The sequence below is a fragment of the Mustela nigripes genome, chromosome 5 (assembly GCF_022355385.1).
Source record: "Mustela nigripes isolate SB6536 chromosome 5, MUSNIG.SB6536, whole genome shotgun sequence".
In the NCBI taxonomy this organism is placed as follows: Eukaryota; Metazoa; Chordata; class Mammalia; order Carnivora; family Mustelidae; genus Mustela; species Mustela nigripes.
The window spans coordinates 81,489,829-81,511,046 of NC_081561.1; the positions used below are offsets into that span (position 1 = coordinate 81,489,829).

General features: G+C 36.7%; 1 protein-coding gene across 1 annotated transcript in view; it reads right to left on the minus strand.

The window, feature by feature from the left end:
- The window catches only part of MOXD1 (monooxygenase DBH like 1), a 95,102-nt gene that overhangs the window by 56,618 nt on the left and 17,266 nt on the right, over positions 1-21,218 (minus strand). Inside the window, exons 2-4 of the mRNA XM_059400743.1 lie at positions 16,453-16,599; positions 14,658-14,825; positions 14,450-14,533 (exon numbers count right to left, since the gene is read on the minus strand). Of these exons, the coding sequence (XP_059256726.1) occupies positions 14,450-14,533; positions 14,658-14,825; positions 16,453-16,599 (399 nt within the window). The remainder of the gene's footprint in view (positions 1-14,449; positions 14,534-14,657; positions 14,826-16,452; positions 16,600-21,218) is intronic.

Here is a 21,218-nt window from a genome sequence, read left to right on the forward strand (position 1 = left end):
TTTTAATGCCTCAAAAAAGTCAATGAAATCAAAATGAGTTTCACAACTGCTCTAAATTATTGGATAATTACATCTAAGTAATTTAAAGCTTTTCCAAAGCTCTGAAAATTATTTCATTATAGATTATTAAAAGATGACTACAGAAAAGGATACAAATCTTCAGTATATTTTTTTACTTTAAAAATGTTTTATATTTCATATGTTGAAAAAGAAATGTAGCAATTTGGAATTTATGATCTAAATTTGAATTCCAGTTTCAATTAATTAGCTGGATGAGAAAAGCAGACTTTTCTTGCTTGACTTCATTTCCTCCAACAACTACATAAAATGTTGCCCAAGCAAACAGAATATGTAGTGTCCAAGTAAACAAAAAGTGACAGTAGAAGGACAGTATTTCACACCCACCATGCTTCAGGTACTTTATAAAAATCTTCCGATAATTTTCCAAGCACTCTTGTGAATAGGTGTGAACATTTCGCCGGTGAAGAAATTGAGATTCAGTGTTCTATTTAAATTACTCAAGATCAGGACGCCTGGGTGGCTCAGTTGGTTGAGCGGCTGCCTTCGGCTCAGGTCATGATCCCAGCGTCCTGGGATCGAGTCCCACATCGGGCTCCTTGCTTGGCGGGGAGCCTGCTTCTCCCTCTGCCTCTGCCTGCCACTCTGTCTGCCTGTGCTTGCTCTCACTTCTCTCTCTATGACAAATAAATAAATAAAATCTTTTAAAAAAATAAATAAATAAATAAATAATAAATTACTCAAGATCATATAAGTGGTAAATGAGCAGGATTTGAAACCAGTTCTAAGTGACCAGGAAGACAGGGACCTCCCAATTTAGACTCATATAAATTAAATCCATTGTGCAAGCTCCCATCACTAGACTAAGTGAATGATATCTTTTTTAAAAAAGATTTTTTTATTTATTTGACAGAGGGAGTGATAGAGCACAAGAAGTGTGGTGGCAGAGGACAGAGGGAGAAGCAGATTCCCCACTGAGCAAGGAGCCCAAAGTGGGCTTCGATCCCAGGACCCTGGGATCATGACCTGAGCCAAAAGCAGGCGCTTAACTAACTGAGCCACCCGGATGTGCCCTTAAGTGATGTCTTATAATAACTTTGTGACATTAGGCAGGACATCTATTTTTTCTGAGCCTCAATTTCATAATCAGCAAAATGGCATAAGAAAGAAGTAAAGCACAATGTCTGTTACCAATGGGTAAACAACAAATAATTTCTCTTCTGAAATTTCTATTTATTTATTTTAGAGAGACAGCATGTGCATGAGCAGGATGGGCAGACAGAGAGAGAGAATCTTAAGCAGCCTCCCTGCTGATCGTGGAGCCTGATGTGGGGCTCCATCTCACGACCCTGAGCTGAAATGACAGGTCAGCCACTTAACTGAGCCCCTAAAATTAATATTTTTAAAGCACTTTCAGAGTAATTTTGAGAAGATAGGAATTGTTATTCCCATTCTAAATATGGGAATATGGTGTTACCAAGATCACAAAAGGTAAGAGAAAAGCCCCCGGGCATATTCAAATAATAGACCATGCTACTGATAGTGATGAAACACCAGTATTCAGTTTCCATCCTAATGGAGTGCATTTGCCTTTAAGTCACCAAGTTAGCTACTATGGCAAAAATATCCCAATTTCATTTATAAAGATGATTTTAGAAAGTGGAAAGTTTTAATACAATAATGATGACCTAAACTTGAATCCTGGTTTCAGTTAACTAACCAGATGAGAAAAGCAACTTTTTTCACTAGACTTCATTTTTTGCAAAATAAATGTTTTCAAACGGTAAGGGATACAATTTAATGGCTGCGATCTGTTTTCAGGGCATATCATATCATATATGAATTTCATGTGACTATTAACTCAAGCTGAAGAAGAAATAAATTACTCTGGAAAATGTCTTTCGGGGAGCTTTTAAGCAAAATATTTTTTCAAATCTTGGGCTATCTGTAAATTATCTCTGGAGACCTTTATTAGGCTCATGGTCCAACATAATGAAAAACTGAATGATACAAACTTCTATGTAGAAATTCACATACATTGCATACATTTCAACTATCAGAACATGTAATTGACATTGACAAGGGAACAGACTTCCAGCAAACGCAAGGGTCAAATGACTCTCCAGGGGCTACAGCTCTAAGGAAGAGTCCCTCATTTCCACAAGAATTGAAAAACCATCACTCTCTTCTGAGGGAACTGTCTGCAGCTTTTCTTTAAAGAACTAAATGGTTATATGCCTATCATGCAATTAAGAGGTAGCTTCGGCTTCTATTTTGGAGACTATGACACAACTCGCCAGAGTTCTAACTTTAAGCAAAACGGATAAGTTCATGTCTGGGGATAAAGCTAACAATGGTATCATTCAAGATAAAAATCAGTGACCCCATTTAGGTACTAAAGGCCACAGTCTGCAGCCCCTTTCAGCATTTCACACTAAGGGCTTTGGTATGATTAAGGCATTCTCTGGTCAGAAAATGCAGTTACCCTGACAACAAGTAACGGCCTAACGGCCAACTTTCTGCATTCTAATCTGACATAACTATACGATGGATTTAAACTTTAGCCAGCAGCTGTGAACTGGCTCTAACATGAGCAGATGTCGGCTGGAGCATCAAGTAGTCCTTGCCACATGTGGGACCAGATGGAGCTTCCACACACACAATTGTGTAATACTTAGGAACTAAAACTAGGGAGCATGAGTCTTACTTTTTTAGTCAATGAGTGCTGCTCTCGGCAAACCTAGAATTCATGTTTTGAGGCTAATCTAGCAAAAGTGCTCATACATGTTTATTTTAAAAATATACCATCTTCCAGGGGGAGCAGGGTGGGGAGGGACGTATACATACAGGACACTTAAGAATAAGAGGCAAGTTACTTAACGTCTCTGGGCTCTGGTTTCCTCCTCAGTAAAATGAAGACAATAATACTACCTACTTCCTGGGTTTTCTTCTGATAATGGATGGTCCATGAAGTGGACAGTGCTCTCAGTAAGTGTCGTCTCATCACCTGATTTTATTTTGGTGCTTGAGCACGTGAACCGAGAGCTTGTGTCCCAGCCATCTTCACCGCACGTCCCGACCTCCCTAAGATCTATTCGGTTGTACTTTCCCCAATTATTCTCTCCATACGGCAGGAGGTGGTGTCCAGACCAGCACTCCTTACTTTCGCCTCTACTATGTACTTTGACAGCAATGTTCGCTTGCCAGGTTTAGGGTTTCCCTGTTATTCAGGTGTGCCTCTCTCCCCCCATCTGGACTGGGGTGAAAGACTATGTCTTATATTGCCTTGTATCTGCTAGAAGTCACGGTACTGAGAGCTGTCCAAAGCAGGCACTCATTAGACACTCATGATTCTTCTTCGCCATTGGGAGGGTAGTGCAAAGGGATATATCCCTCTGATTAAGACTTATAGTGTATCATGTACACTGATTTCTGGAACATACCACCAAGGGCCTCTCCTATCTCGCAAGACTTGCTCAGGCCAAACTAAAAGCTGAAAGGCTATGGAGTAGTAGTTACATGATCACTAATTGTTATTTACTTCATCATGCCTTTACTTAATATTTAAAGTTCCACATACAACTCAGTGAGATTTCAGGGAGGAAAAAGATCTCTCTTAATCGGTAATGGAATGCATTTAGAGTCAGCAAGGTCACCTTCAATACACAGTTCCTAAAGTGGGGCCATTACCTTATAAACATCAGTGTATAGAGTTAACTTCGATGTGTATATATTTCACTAGGTCATAAATCTTTTCCCTTCGTAGAAGAAAGCATCCCTTATATCTGAATTAGTTCATGTTGAAATTTTATAATGGAAGTCAGCTGTGGTTCCAGGAAACAGCTGGTGTTTTTTCGTCTCTGCATCCACAGAGAAATATGCAATGCATCAAGGAATTACCTATCTCAAAACCATAAACTGCTTAAATCTTTTTCATGTGCAGACAACTAGCAGTGTATTTCGAGAGGGGATATGTGCTGTGTGTGCTCAGTTTTTAGGACATTTGTTGAATAAAACAGTGTATTCCCATAAAAATGTGTATTGATGCTATTTAACATGAAGGACATTTACAAGGTGTTATAAAATAGAACATAAAGACAGCAATAACCACCCACCAACATAAGGGCCTGGGCTCCATTCCTAAAGCTTCTATTCAGATGATTCATCCGAGATTATGAATCAAGAAAAACACAGTGACTCAATGAAGCAAGATTCAACCACAACGGTTTTGCAAGTGAGAGTAATATTTTTCTTTATAAAATAATAATCAAACTTTCATGTGTAGAAACACACTCACTTTAAACACACCAAAAGAGGTATTTTAAAGAACACAGCTCTGTAGTCTTTTATAACTTGATTAGGATGATCTAAAACTGACCTCTGATTTATGAGTTTTATAAAATCAAATAGTAGATATTTATTTAAAGTGAGAGTCCACCACATATGGAACATTTTCCTGCCCATTTCTAAAGGAACCATTCAAAAAAACTAGAAAAAATATTCATTGTTGGATCAAAAAGGAAACAATGGATGACATTCTGTTTTGATAAGTGTGTAATTTTTTACATTGAAAACAAAAATAACTTAAATTTGGCATATTATATCCTGTGGGAACACACACAAAAATTCTCTTCTTTTACAACTTTTTAGGACAACCTTTTATTACAGTTTTATAAATGTTATACAGATATCAAGTTTAGAAACTTATTTTATAAGTTTCCAGTTTTGTTAATTCTGATATTTAACGAAGGTCCTAGAATTTTAAGGGCTAAAGATAGCTTAGAACAACCTCTCAGTTACACAGGTTGATAGTCTTTGAATTGTGTTATTAACGTGAATTAATCTCTTGAGACTCACAGTGATGCCTACATAATAACTTTCCAGTAACCAATGGTTAGTTCAGAAGTAGAACCCGGCTTTCAGCCTGGCTCCTAGGCCATGCTGAGATGCCAGTAGTTCTAGTTCTTTCTCCAACAACATAGCTCTTCCTGATTTTAGAAAACTTTTTTCTGGGCGTTTTGCTATAAATTTAACTTCCAAATTAAAGCATTGTTTCTTCCCATAAGTCCCTTTTCAGAGTGAAGGGGAATAAAATAGATCATTGCCATTATTTTTACTTCTCTCCAAAGAGGACTGTAACTTAGCTTAAAACAGAAGGTTATGGTCTTGTTCCCCATGATTCTTGTGTTACAAGATGTGTCCCGTAAGATTAGCAGACTACTCTCTTTTCACTGAATTTTTTTTCCAATTCTTTTCTCCCTACCATCATCTCTGATATTTAATATTCTGTGTCTTTTTATAGCCATATGGATAATATTTCATCTAATCATTTCAACTCTAGTCTCATTTAAGTGACTTCTTAAATCTCAAATGATAGTTTATGTGTCATTTCCTGTTAATGAGTCTTTCCAAACCTCTGAAAACAGCAGAGTTCTGTCTGCTCAAACGTCACCCAACTAGGTCTATGTCAGATCCCAGGACCTTTGAACTGGTATCTCTGGGAAGGTTCTGATGGCATTTGCTCAAGAAGCCTTCAGTCTCTGCCCTGATCTTATCGGATTCAAAAGAGGCCTTGGCTCTGAGAAACTGACTCAAAGGACCTGTGGCTGGATACAAGCTATTAGATACCTCTCACCCAAATTACTTTTCATTGCAGCGCATATCAGCTAGAAGGCTTGGGTTAGTAGAATTGTAGAGAGAAAGGTCCAGTAATTTTGCTAGGAAGATCTGTGCTCGGTCTTGACTCTGCCTCACAGAATTTGTATGATAGTGTTAAGCAAGTTACTTAGGCAGCTATGCCTCAGCGTGCTCATCTGGAAAGTGGTGCTAATTCAACTTGCCTTGTAGGAGGCTGTGAAAATCTAACAAGAAAATGTATTTAAAGTTATACTTTAAATAATACCTCCTGGCCTTTAAGTAAAAGTAAAAAAAAAAAAAAAAAAATTGCCTTTAAATAAAAGCAAAAAAATTTTTTTTTTACTTTTAAGTAAAATTATTTTTACATTTAAGTAAAAGTCACTCCTATCTGCATATTACCATCCTTCTTCTTACACCTATTTTGCCATCAACACCTAGAATCCTACATAAATATCTTAGTACAGATTTAGTGCTTTCGGTAAAAGTGCTGTTTGTTAACTTATTTGTCAATTTTTATAGCCAATAATTATCAATAAATGTGCTAATGCTTTTCAATATTTTTGTCCAACCTTTTAGACTTCTTTTTAAAAATGTACTAGATTGGGAGTAGAGTTGGGTGGTAGAAGAACAAAGAAGAAGAAATATCTTTTTCTATCTGTGAAAATGGGACTATTTAAGGCCGCAAAATGGGAGGGTAATGGGTGACCTTAAGAATGTGAAAGAATATTTCCCAGAGGATATTCACCAGCTGGATTTTATCCTTACTTAGACAGGAACAGGAGGAAATGAGCTTAAATTTCATTTGGGTTAGAATAATGGGAGCAAAACTATGAAATCTAATTCCCAGGGAATCTTTTCTTCAAAATAAAATAGAAACTGACTTCCTATCATGATTTCAGTGCAGCCCTGATAAGTATGAGAAAGTACTAGATGAAGTTTGAGTCGTCCGTCTCTGTAATCCCCATCAAGAGAAGAAAATGAGCAATTATGAGCCTTTTATGCAACAGGTGTTTTCACTTGTATTTATTTCATCTTCACTGGAAATTATTTTTCCTACTTTTCAAGTAGAGATGTAAATTCTGAAAGTTAAGTTTCTCCAAGGTCATCAAGCTAATGAAACGCAGAGTTAGAATACAACTTGTCCCTATCTCCAGAGCCTCAACTATGTACTGCACCAATTTGCAAGTTTGCTCACAGTGGCATTCTTAATTTCTACCCTTATTTAAAACTGACATTATGTCCAAGATTTAGATTTATTTACTTAGATTTATTTCACTTAGGTTATTTCCAAGATTTAGAGGTCTCTGAAATCCAATGTAAATTGGAAATGTAGGTAGTATTTATGAGCTATCTAACACAGGCCAAAAATAAAAGAACTCCATGAATATTATTTCATTTGATAATGGTAGTTATCACTTGAGACAAGAACTATTATCTCCATTTACAGATGAGAATCTAAATCTCAAAATACATGCTAGGAGAACCAGGCCCAAGGGATTAAAGAAAGAGGCCTTTAAACTTCAAGGGAAGCAGTAGGGTCCTAAGCATTCTCACCCTAGCAAGCCTAGGGATGGTGAGAAGCAGGAGAATCTGCAATTCAGACCACGGCAGCTGAACCCCAGCACATAGTTCACTTTCAGGTTTAGCAAGTCATAGATAGTTAGAAGTAAAATGAGCCATTTGAAATCATTGGATCCAATCCCTTTATCTTACAGACAAGGAATTTGAGGACCAGGGAGAGGTTAAGTACTTTCTCTAAGGTCGGAAAGCTAATTAGTGACAGAGTTAGCAATAAATCACTTCCATGAAAAGACATGCTTTCAAAGTGAATTCAATTACCTTGTATTCTCAAGTGGCTATTAAGAACACCCAAGTAGCTAGACAATCTCCAATGTTTCTGTCAAGTAGATGTAACTCAAGAAGATCTGGAAAGGAACTTTGCAACACTGAACAATCTAAGACAGCAATCTTTCAAATGTGCTAATTTGAGTCAACTCTTTATTGTTAGGAGCGGAGTTTTACCCACTTTTTTTCTGTACAGAGTTATAATTTCAGCCACAGTAAATGGCCAAGTATTTTCATCTCTTCTAGTGCATAAGAGATATATGAAACTACAGATACACTGAAATATACATACATATAAAAGTATTTTGGTATTTATAAATTTTGATGACAAATTCCTAAAGAAGAAGATTCTTATGATTTTACAGTATAATTTCTATAGAGGATAAAAAGTTTTCCATTTTGTCAATGGGTGACAAAATGCACAGGCGCTGGGATAATCATCGGTATTAAGAATTTAATAATCAAATATAGTGTTGCCAAGTACTTAAAAGGAATAGAAAGTATTTTCTTAGAAGGCATACTTTGAAAGTTAATTTCTTTCAACATACTAAATAGATCTAGCTAAATATCCAAAGATTTGCCTTTAGAAGATATGGTTAAATTGGTAAAAAGACAAAGGGAAACAGTGATAAGCTAAAAAAAGTTTAAAAGAGTTGGATGTAAATGGGTGAAACTACAACCATTCAGTCAACAGTCAACAGCAAACATCTGCTAGTCTCCCACCTAATGACGAGAAACTGAAGGTGAACACATGGAAAAATAATGAGAACTAAAGCATAGGGTCTGTGGAAATGCATCCTGAAGACAAACCAAAATGTTATTTCCATCAGAGAAGAAAAATCACATCAATGAAAATATATTTTGAAATATCATTTCAGGGGAAAAAAGGAAGAAGATAAACTGACAAGAGATCATTCTAATAGTTGTCAAGTCCTGTAGTTTGACACTGAAAATTCTTACAATTTACTAAATTTAACCTAGAAGTCTTACACATTTTCAGAAATAGAAATCCTCTATCACACTTGACATTTCTGAATATGTTAATGCTGAAGCTTTCTATGTGATGGTGTCCTTTAATTTAGAAAAAAAGGATGAGGAGAGGAAGAGGAGGGAGAAAGAGGAAGAAGGAGGTGGGGAGGGGGAGGGGGATGGGGGAGTGGAGGGAGAGAAATAAACATAACAGGGAAACTGACCGGCAATGTTTATTTAACATGGTACCTAAGCCCATATACTCATGCCATGTGTCTAGGACAGGAAAGTCAATTTTTGAATGACTATTTCATGGCTATACAGTACTCTGGCTTCAAGAACATTTCATGGTCATTCAGAGTCAATTATTCTTAGATGTTCTTGTCCTAGGAAACATTCCCCCAAATTAAATCATTCAGATTTATGAATGGCACCAATGGAAAAGAACAGCAGCATCTAATATCATGTCAAGAAAAGCGTTCTGTTCAGTAGCAAGTAGACAGCAGAGCATTTCTCTTACTGCATCTATTGATGAAAAGAATGATGATAGTGTTTTATCTCAACTTCACATTTCTCTACAACGGAAAGTTTTCAAGGTGGCCTCCCTAAGTGAAACAAGGGACAATCTGGCTTTCATTTGGAATTCTGACTGTTTAGAAAGGATTGACTGGTTTGGGATCCCTCAGCAACCCAGAAACCAAGATGATTGACAGATTAGCGACTGAGTATTGCTAGTGATCTTCTTAATTTTATTTACTTATTTAACAAACACTGTGTGCCAGGCATTGTTCTAAATACATATGTTAAATTCCTTTGATTCACTTAAAAGTCATAACAACCCTATTAGGTGAGAACTATTACACCCATTTTCCAGGCGAAAAAACTGAGGCACAAGGAAGTAAATAATTTGCCAGTGGTCACACAAAAAGTAAAGGTAATTCTCCCTTAACACTCAGCCATAGTCAATCTTTTAGCATGATGCTCTTTCCTCTTTTGGGTCTCCTCACTAAATAGCAGTTTTCAGTGAAAAGTTATTCAGACAGCAACATTGGGGGGGGGGGGGAAAGAAAGCCTGATAATAATAGCTGAGTTTGGTAAGAGTTTTCTATGTGTCAGATACAGTGCCAAGTGGCAATAAAAGTTTTTTAATTGCTACATAACCTTCAGTCCAAATAATCCCACAGGAAGTTACCATTAGAATTTAAATCATAAAATGTTGGTGACAAATAACTTTCCCATGGATAAATGTCTAATAATGGCAAGAAGGCATCCACATCTGGCCCATCAGAGCACAGAACTCACCTATGAGACCAAAGGGCTTAACTGCTGCCCTATAAGAAAGGTGCACCTTTAAGGCGAGATGGCTACAGGATGAGGAGTCAGCTGGCTGTTCTTTTCCTCCTCTTTAACATGATAGGCCATCAAAAATTATTTATTAAGTCAAATAAGATAGATCAAGTTTAAATGGAGGAGTTCAGAGTTCAGTTCATCTATGGAGAATTCTCTGGCAGTAAAGGCTACACACACATACACACACACAAAACAGTGTGCTAAACCAACTGATAACCCCAGCTTCTAGCAGATCATCTCCAGCTGTTACTATCAAGTGATAATGATATCACTATCAACTAAAAAGAGTAGAAAAAAATCACTTTCTCCCAAAACTTTAAATTTAAGGTGAAGTTACTTATTTGGCAAAGCTTAAATAGGGTCATATTCAGATAGGGAGATATGGGCTGGACAGTGGGTCTCATGAGAGTCACAGAAGTGGTCTCACATGAGAGGTATGATTTTAGTATAAATTGTTAAGAGTTTTTTTTAATAATCTCCATATCTATCTTCTAGTGTGAGATGCTGTCATCTGATAATACAAATATTTTCAAATCACAATTTAAATATTTTCCACAAAAATCAAAATACAAATCAATAAATTGGAATCACAAGTGAATTAAAGTCACCAACAATTTTTATCACAATCCCATTTCTCCTGCAGATGGAATTATTGACCTTTTTTGTTTATATTTTTAGAAATTATTTACCTTGTTAGTTTATAATTTTAGAAAATATTTACCTTATTTCATATTTTTGGTAGCAAATGATTGTTATCATTACATGATTAAAATTTAAATTAAAATGTAATCAATATTTTTTATTTTAGTCATTTACATTAAATATATTCACAAAAAGCCACTGATATATTTTATTTATCAGCTTAATTTTATAGTTATTACAACTACAAAATGTATACTGGGCAGTAGTATTAACAATCAAACTGCAATTATACACTTTTCTTTGTTTGAAATGAGAGTACAGACAACAAAGTTGATTTCTTGCAGTATTACTATTATCAATATGTTCTTAAAACTCACTGCAAATGACACATAATATAACACAATATAAAAGGCATTTTTTTTTCTGAGAAAGTACATTTTGTTTTTTGTATCAGAGAACTGAGACTTTTTGATCCAGTGATTTGTGGGACATAAAATAAGGAATAAGGACAAGCACCTAGCTCATGGCTTTTCAAAACATAGGAGTCTTTGAGTCTGTGAAAAGAAGATACAATTTTCTTAAATTACTAGAAATCATCTCTGCTAAGGGAAAGACAATGGAAGTTAGGTAATTTCTCAAGATAGGTATTAAATCTATGAATTCTACTGCAGAAATGTATTAAAATTTTATTGTAAATAAAATTTACAATATGCCACAAATTAAAACTTTTTTAAGACTGTCTCCAAACATGTAGAACCTGAATTATTTTTATCATCTTTATTTTTCAAGATTTGTTTATTTATTTGAGAGAGAGAGAGAGAGAGAAAAGGAGAGAGAGCGCCAGTTGGGGGAGGGGCAGGGCGAGAGAAAGAAGCCTCAAACCAACTGCCCTGCCTGCTGAGCTGGGACCCTGAGGCAGGAACCTGAGATCAGGATCTGAGCCAAAATCAGTCACTTGACCAAGTGAACCACCCAGGTTTCCCTATTTTTACAATTTAAATATTTTGGATTTATTTTCTAACTAGAGCTTTCTTTTCTCTTTTTGGGTTTTTTTCCTTTTTAAGACTTTATTTATTTTTTTTTTAAGATTTTATTTATTTGACAGAGAGAGAGAAATCACAAGTAGGTAGAGAGGCAGGCAGAAAGAGAGGGGGAGGAAGCAGGCTCCCTGCAGAGCAGAGAGCCCGATATAGGGCTCGATCCCAGGACCTTGGGATCATGACCTGAGCTGAAGGCAGAGGCCTTAACCCACTGAGCCACCCAGGTGCCCCAAGACTTTATTTTTAAGTAATCTCTTCACCCAACATGGAGCTCGAACTCACAACCTAGAGGTCAGAAGTCACATTCTCCCCCGACTGAGCCAGCCAGGCACCCCTTCTCTTTTTTGTAGACCTTGAGTTCATTTCTAAGTAAAATGTTTCATAATACTTAACAACCTTTAAAATGTTTCAGGGTTTAACAAGCTCGGGAACCTATTCTATAAATGGTATTCTTAAGTAATAACAGAATTTTAAGTTCCAGCCACCAACCCTCTGCCCCTGCAGCTCCCAAATTTTGTATAACCACTCCTCTCTCCCTCAAATCCCCTCTTGCTAGGAATAAAGAACTTTCATCATCTTATAGAACTCCAGATACTTAATACATGCCCACATATCTGAGCATTACTATGATAACCATGAGATGGTTATCATGTCTTTGATGGGAAACGAGTAAGTGTCCTACTTCGAGAGTTGGAAGATATACTGACTCCCCTTAAGAGCAAATTCGTTTTTCATTCAACTTAATTATTAACATTAATAACAACTAAAAGGGGCACCTGGGTGGTTCAGCGGGTTAAGCCTCTGCCTTCAGCTCAGGTCATGATCTCAGGGTCCTGGGATCGAGCCCTATATCGGGCTCTCTGCTCAGCAGGGAGCCTGCTTCCCACCCCACCCCCTGCCTGCCTCTTTGCCTACTTGTGATTTCTCTCTCTGCCAAATAAATAAATAAAATCTTTAAAAAAAAAAATAACAACTGAAAATAAAAATGCATTGATGGGGGCACCTGGGTGGCTCAGTGGGTTAAGCACCTGCCTTCAGCTCAGGTCATGATCCCAAAGTCCTGGGATCAATCCCCACAACCGGCTCCCTGCTCTCCCTCCTGCTTGTGCTCTCTTTCTCTGTCAAATAAATAGATAAAATCTTTTTTAAAAATGCATTGATGTAAGTAGTTAAGGGCTTCATATCCTATCAATTAACATTTGCTGAAAAATGAATCAGGGACCCATTTTATGAAACATTTGCTTTCATTTCTGACCCTATAGTTTTTTACATTTGTCCCTTAAGCTGAGTTCCCATTAAATTTACTGCAAATGACACACAGTACAATATGACACAAAGTATATATAAATATACCATTCTCTTTCCTGAGAAAGGCTTTTCACTGGCATAATACTGGCCTTAGGCACAGTATTAAGGCATATGGAGGAAACAGAAAATAACATTGCACAGAAATAAGTGTCTCATTTGAAGTCTTCTAATTGCAAAAATACTCCACAAATATTTAGGACTACTTAGTAATTCAATAAACATTCCCTCAACCTGCCCCTCTTGTCTCTGTAAGTAGTTATGAATCATATGTACAAACAAAAGCCAGCTCTGTGCCTCTGGACAAATATATTAGTAATTAACAAATTTAATTCACGTTATAGAATGTACTCAGTGTTTCCATTTCTGCCAAAATGTTTTGAGGTTAGCAGGGCAGTGTTACAATGGATCACCCTTTACAGACGAAGAAGCCAGGGCATTACCCCAGCACTACTTACCTGAGAGCACAAAATTAGTTCAAGAAACAACCTGTGAGTCGAGCCCATATACTTCCTTCTGGATTCTAGAATCTACAGGTTTGCTCCTTTCTCACATCCACACTGCCTTGTTACATGGTCTGGGGGCTGGCGAAAAGCGGATGACGTCGGCTTTCTGAATGTTTAGAGCATTTGTATCACGACTGAATTCTATGTTCTTCTTTCCTGTGTCTAGGACACTTCTCCCAGGTTCTTCGAATGCATGGGCTATATATTCAGGCTCTGTGGAACTACCACTTTCTAGCACAGAGCCAAGGATGTGTAATCCCTCAAAAATACTTGTTCGTTCACTAACCACATGCAAAAGTTTTGGGAGACTATTTCTGGTAGAGGTGGGAGGAAATTAAAGGCCACAGGCAAAGTGGGCTTCTTTCTTACCCAATTCTGAATTTTTTAATGTTGTGGGAATCCACTCATTTTCCTGTTTTCAAAAAAAAATCACTATAAAAAACATTTTTTTGACAATATCCAATATTTACAATGAAGCAGACATTTTTAAACAATATTGGTGGGGAATGTAATCTTCCTGTATATAACTTATTGATATGCAAATGTATTATTTAAATGGAAACTCCAGCAATTCCAACTGTACAATGTTGCCTAAGAAATAACCAGTGTTGGGGTGCTTGGCTGGCTCAGTCAGTTAAGTGCCCGACTCTTCATTTTGACCCAGGTCATGATCTCTGGGTTGAGAGACTGAGCCCCCCCCACCCGTCAGGCTCCTCACGGAGCATGGAGTTCTGCTTGAGATTCTTCCCCCTTAATCCTTTCCCTCCCCCTCTACTCCTCCCTACCCTACCCTATGTGCCCACGTGAATGCGCTCTCTCTCTAAAATAAATAAATAAATAAAATCTTTTTTAAAAAAGAAAAGAGAAATAACTAGCAGTGTTCAAACGAATCCCCCAACTTTTAGCTTAAAATGTAAAATTAGGAGACAAAAATCAAAATCCCAGCTACAATCCAAGATTTCTCTCTAAATTCAGTGACTCCCAAGACAGGGTGTGAGTCAGATAAGCCAGTTCTTTGTTCTTGAAATAACTTTCACATACTTGAAAATCATTTCAATTTTTTAGTCATTTTCATTTTGACAACAATTTCTCCTTCATTCATACATATTAAATTTAGCCTGTGATTGAGTCACATACCTTTATTACATGATGCTTTTCTTGGAACACAGGAATCTTAAACATTTGGCACCAATAAGTTGTACCTTTGTTTGGGATGGGGACCTGTCTTAATAAAAAGGGGAAGGGAACACAAAGTCACACTATTAAACACAGCAGTGTAAGTTAAAAACTCTTACACGATTTCAATAAACCCACCCTTCCAGCCATAAAACCTGAAAAAACTTACGTCCTGATTCACCAGGTCAAAGTATCGTAAGGCTGTAGATAACACGTTGGTTTTCTCAGGATTCAACAGTCGTAGACTCTTGGTGCCACGATTAGAGTTATGGTACTTGGGGCCGGCCTCTCCCACATCTTCATGGTGGTACGCCCAGATCACTCTCACAGTGCTCTCCTAGGGATCACACAGGGGTATCATTACGTCTCATGAGAGCCCTGTCCTAACCACTAAGCTGAGTGTAGAGAACTCTATTGGAAGCCAGATAGAGACGTGAAGAAAAGAGAGTAATGACATTTGGAGTCCTCAGTATGGTCTCTAGGATTAATTGTCAATTTGATTAAGTCATTAAGTTTCCAAATAGACAGCTTTCTTTTTGGAAGAAACAGTCTCTCTCAGCACGCAAGATTCTGTCTTCTGAGAGAGCAAAGAACAACGGACTCCGTGGTTATCCTTTTACACGCATGACAACAGTCAATAATCTTCACACTAGGTCTGCAAACTAGCAACTCGTAGTTACCAAGCAAATACTCCTGTTCAGATGCAAGATTCTATAAAATTAAAACCTGTTTTTATGCCATGCAACATTTTAGGGAAAATAAACAGAATGAAAATTAAAACGACTTTCCAGATCAGTACCTTTACATTCATAATATATTTTTCCTAGGCACTAGCCCGGTCATGTGTATGAACTGACAGAAAGTGCAAACACAGGAAGAATTTCTGATTTGGGGTTTATTATCCTAGAATCTAGCTTTAGTCATTTATGAATCTGGGAATTTCCAAGGGACTAGGGTGTCCCAATGAGGGAAAGTACTGTCAGGTGAAATTGGTTTCCATTTAGCAAACAAGAGATTGCCCAAGGGGAGCTGGAGTAGGGAGGGGGAGGGCTTGCTGAGGTGTGAAGAAATTGTTCAGTCCTCCCACAGATAAAGGTGTTTTTGCCAGATCTTTGTAATAAGAACTTTGAAAATAAATAATAAAGCAAAAGCTATTTATTTTAAAAGCTATATTCTTTCTTAATATGTCAAATGACTATAATTATTTTTCCAATTAAAGTATAATTGCACTGTATATTACATAAAAAGTGATCCATGTCTTTGCATGTGTTCTTTTTCTTCCTCTTTGACTCTTTACACTAAATGTTAATCAAAACTGTTTCAGATTTTTACATTCCCATCTTTGAAGCTTTATCAAATAAAAAAGATAATTTGATTGATCTATACAGAATGAAATCGATCCAAGAAATTCATGAAACTTCCTAAGTACCACATGAATTATATTCTGTCTAAATATTCAATTTGCATATGCATAAAGATATTAATGTTTGCATGAAGTCTGACAATAAAAAATCTTGTATAAAATGTTGGTAGCAATTTTAATCAATCTGCTATTCATCTCGACTCTAGAAATTTACAAAAATGAACCAGTCACAAATCAGGTGAATTATGCCCTGATATTCAGCATCATCATCCCCTCTTGTGTAATATATTTTTTTCCAACCTTTATCTATTGTGGATTCTCCAACTTGATATAGAAAAAGCTAGAACTCTTACAGATAAAATCACACTCACTTTAAATGGCCCTTCAAAATGTGAGATTCAAAACAAAAATGGCCTTTCTTCAAATGTATAGTCTTAGATTTTCTGTGGTTTCTAAAAAGATTTCAAAGGTACTCTAAAACAGACTGTGTGACTTTGTTTGCAAAGGTTATTTTTAAATATTTGTTCCTTTTATTCTGCAGTGTTTCACAACCATAAATGCACAGTATCTTCATGCATGCATTCTCACATAGGCTCCGTACCGTTATACTCTTGTCATTGATGTCACATGTATGCAGCTCTCTGGTAAATTCAATTACTGTGTGGGTGCTATTTTCCATGGCATATTCCAAGTGGTAATCTTGTTGAGCATCTTTTTTCAACTCTCTATTTGCATTTGTAAAATAATCCTGTGGAAAATATGGGAAAGAAAATTAGGACATCCCAGATTCAGAGTGAAAAGAATTTAGATTAGGAATATTTATAGGACCTTAAAAAAGTGATTTGGGGCTTGCTTATTACAAAGTCCTATATCTACAGTCATTTCTATAGTCCTGGGAGTTTTCAAGGAGCTGGAGTATCCCAACTAGGAAATCAGTTCCCTATGAAACTGAATCGTATTTGGACCTCAGGCGCTCTGGGAAAATGTGATATGGATTTATGGTATCATAGAGCATTGAAAGAGATGGAGTAAACAGACATCAAAGATCACCTAGTACTTTTCCGTCATTATACAAATGAAAAGAGGAACTTCCACACTGTGAAACAGCTTGCTCCAAAGTGAATTGACTAGATTGGGACAAAGATAGAACCAACCCATGTAGAACCAACCCAAGGAAAGCCCTTTTCCACTGTTATCCCAGTTGGGGCTTCCCATCACCGCTCCTAAAAGCAAAGAGGCCCCAGCTGAGGATACAGGTCATTTCAGTATGTGCTGTAATACCCAATGCTCATTAAAATGAAATGCAGTGGAAAAGAATGGAAAGAAATTAAACTCATTGAATTACAAGATACTGAAAAACTGGGGAAATTTTGTTTATATGGATTAGCGATGATTTTTGTACTAAACTTAATCAGTGGTAACTTTTGGGAGGCAGACAAATGCAACAGAGAGGTCGTGGGCTTTGAAATCAAATGGCAAGAACCTGACCCCTGGCTCTACCTTAAATAGCCTTGGAGAATTGTTGAAATCAAACTCTGTGAGCTTTTGTTCTAACATTAGTGAAAAGGGGGGATAATACATACCTATTTATGGATTTTGAAAGATAAAGAAATGAGGGGAAATTGCCTACAATGGATTACTGCCCATTTAATGTAATTTCCTTTCCCCTTTTCCAATGCAGTTTGGTTTTTATCCAAAATATTTCCCTAGACCATATACCATTTACTTACCGTATTTTACCATTTGCCTACTATCTTACCACTTGGCCCTTACTAATATATTACTGTATTATAAAACTCATGGTGCTAATTCTCATCACTTCTAGAAGACACCAAGTTGGCCTTAATTGTCCTGGCCTTTCTGTGCATGAGAATATTTTATTTTTAATGAGCCATAAAAGGCTGATTTCAAAAATGCATGCTGAAACATAATTACAATTATTTTTTTCCTAACATTAAAATTGCATTTGAAGAAATGATCACTACGCTTAGATAAATAAATAAATAAATAAAGTACACCAGGAAAAAACCTTAAATAGTAAATGTCACACTCAAATGGATGACATCTGGCATTTTTATTCCTAGTACCTTTTTGAGGTAGCTATCGAGTATGTGTAAATTTGACATCCCAAAATTTTTTTAAACCCATTATCGGTGATGCACAGAGCCTAACTAACCCTTTTTCACCCTCACGGCAACTACAACTCACTGAGCACACCCCACACACAAGGCTCGGTTTAAGCGTGTATTATTACGTGCACACGCATTAAATCATTTCCACCTTCACATCAGGTCTATGAGATAAAACCAGTTTCCTCTTTCACAGACAAAGATACGAAAGCGTAAGAAGGTCAAGCATTTTGCTCAGGATCACGCAGTTGGGACGCTGAAAAGCCAGTATTCAAAGCCAGACTGTCTGACTTAAGTCTGTATCCTTCTCCACTATTACACGCTGTAGTGGCCGCTGCTGGGAAGTCTACAGAAAATATCTACTTTAAGGTTTTTTTGATTGTTTGTTTTTACATGAAACGTTACTTTGCTGCTGCTAAAGTTGGGGGCTGTCAAAATATTTATTCTGAGAACCGGTTGTAACTGTGAAAACAATTCAAATGAAGTATTCCTGTCATATTGTGATCCTCCCACTTTTGATCACACAGATTTTCAATATGTGGGTGAAATACCAATGTCCAGAGACAGAGAGGGATTTGGATAAACGGAGCCTTGATACTGAGTTCACATTTCATGTCACGACTCAAGCAGTCACAGTTTTTGCAAACAAAAAGAACACGAAACAAAATGCAATGAAGAGTAGAATAATTATCCCAGTCTTGCAAATATGTTTCCAAACCCATTAATCCCACAGAATATCCAGCTGGCTCGCCAACTTTCCATTCCTTCTATTCTCACTCACCAATAACAATTCCTTCAGCTATTCAACGTTTTTCTGACGTTTCAGATAACTTAGCTGTGAGAAAATGGGAGAAACTTCACTCAGGTCTCCCTGAAGATCCACTGCATGCACATCTATGCTACATCAACTGCTGAGGGTTCAATATTGTGAAAAGACAGGTGATGGTTAAGTAAAAGATCTAGGCTTCTGGCAACATGTGATTGTCTGAAAGATGCTGGTTATCTTCAAACTTATTGGGGGAAACATGAATGGATTTTATTATAACTGAAATGTGAAGGAGCCCTGTAATTCCGTTTTATTTTCTCCACATTCTCCAGTTCTTAAGGCCTATTTTGATACATGTCTTCAGATTTGAGCCTACCATAGCTTAGCTATCAAGATAGTATTATCAGTTACATGTTTTCTTGAGCTAGGCCCTTCCTAATGCTTAGAAATGCACATGTGAATCTCTTATTGTATTCTCAGGAGGCCTCCTGAGACAAATATTAGAACCCTCTCTCTTTAAGATGCCAGTATTTCCCCACTCTCAGCTTATGATCATGCATCTTACTTTAAGAGAATTTCAGTTATGATACATGACAGCTCATATCTTGCCTTCTTTCTATCCCAAATAATATTCACTTTTTGGAATCATTAAAAAAATACTAATCTAAAAGAAAAGCAGGAGAGAGATATATAAAATAAAGTACAGATGAGACAAGGAGAAACCAGAGATGCAAATGAAATGAAAGGGAAATATTACATTAGATTCTATAGGCATTAAAAAGTTAATAATATTATGTACACCTAGACATAAGAAACTTGGATAATTCAGATGTGAAACAGGCAAAGTTTGAAAGACATAAACCAGCAAAATTCATTAAGGAAAACAGATACTCTGAACAGCCCTACAGTGTACTCAAGGGTAAAAACCTTCCTACAAAGAAAATTCTAAGCCAAGTTTCTTTCACTTGGAACTTTACCAAATATTTAAGGAAGAGGTAATATCAACCCTTCACAAAGTCTTCCAGAAGATAAAGACCACAGAGCACTGCCCAAATCATTGCTTGATGCCTGCCTTACCCTGATACCAAAATCAAAGACATTACAAAAATACGTATTAGCAAATAGAATTTAGTGATTTTTTTTTTAAAGGATACTATATCATTATCATGCAGAGTTGGTTCAACATTATAAAATCAATCAATGCAATTCATTACATTTAAGTCTAAAAAAGGAAATCACAGAATCATCTTAATACATACAGAAAAACCATTTAAAACATTCATTTAAGGTAAAATCTCTCAGCAAACAGCAGAAGGGTACGTTCTTAACCTTATAAAAAGCATCCATTAAAAAATCCTACAGAAAACATCATAGTTAATGATGAAAGTCTAAATTCTTCCCCTAGGTTTGGGGACAAGTAAGTCTTGGGGAAAAGGCAAGGATGTCCACATTTCTCACTTCTGGACAGCCCCACTACTGACTACTTCTGACAGTTTATAAATAAACTAAGCATAAACATCAAATTCTGTCCCTGACATTATCTCCTGTCTTCATATTTCATTCTTTGGGAATCTCATCTACTCTAGGCATTTCCAATCACTGCCTTCCTTCAGTATCACATATCTAAAAGTCTACTGGATAACTCCACTTGGAAGTCTTAGTATCATTTCAGAGTGCAATATAACCAAAATTGTATCCACCCTTTGTCTCTAAGACTTGTTTTCCTGAATTTCTTTCAGTATCCTGCCATTCTCCCACTATCCAAATTCAAAATGGCAGTCTTCTTTAACTTCTTCCTCTGTTACTCACACTTCCACAATCCTATCAGTTCCTCCTTGGAAAAAATATCCCATCTTTTACTTCTACTCTATTACAACTTCTTCTACCTCACTTCAGAGTATCACCTGTATTATTTATGTCAGAATCACTCTCAGTGTGTCACTGTATTTTATTCAATGGTCTATAGTACAAAGTTCTATAATTTAGATTCAAGTTTTTCTACAGTTCAGCCTAAACTGGTTTTTCAGAGTGTCACCATTAACCCTGCCACATGGTCTCTATTATCTATTTATTATTCCCCTCAAATTCTGCCTTTTCCTCTCTCCTAGCTTTTATTCACACTCTTCTCTATTCCCCCTACTCTCTTTACTCCACTGAGAAATCCTCCCCACTAAATCCACTCACTGAAACTTAACTCCAGTGAAACACTTCCTTCTCTTCAAGACTCATGACTCTAGCTCCTCTATGAAGTTTTCTTTGATCATTCCAACTGGAAGTGATCATTCCCTCTTAGAATCCTTACTCCTCTTTTGCATTCTCATGGAGCCTGCAATATATTCTAGATAAAAATTATCTTCTCAACGATGCAGTAATTGCCTGGAAATAGAAAGCTAATCTTATCAATCCAGCTATAAATTTGTACCTTTAATATAGTTGTTTGTGCTGTAAATGGAACAAAAAGAGAGAGACGGA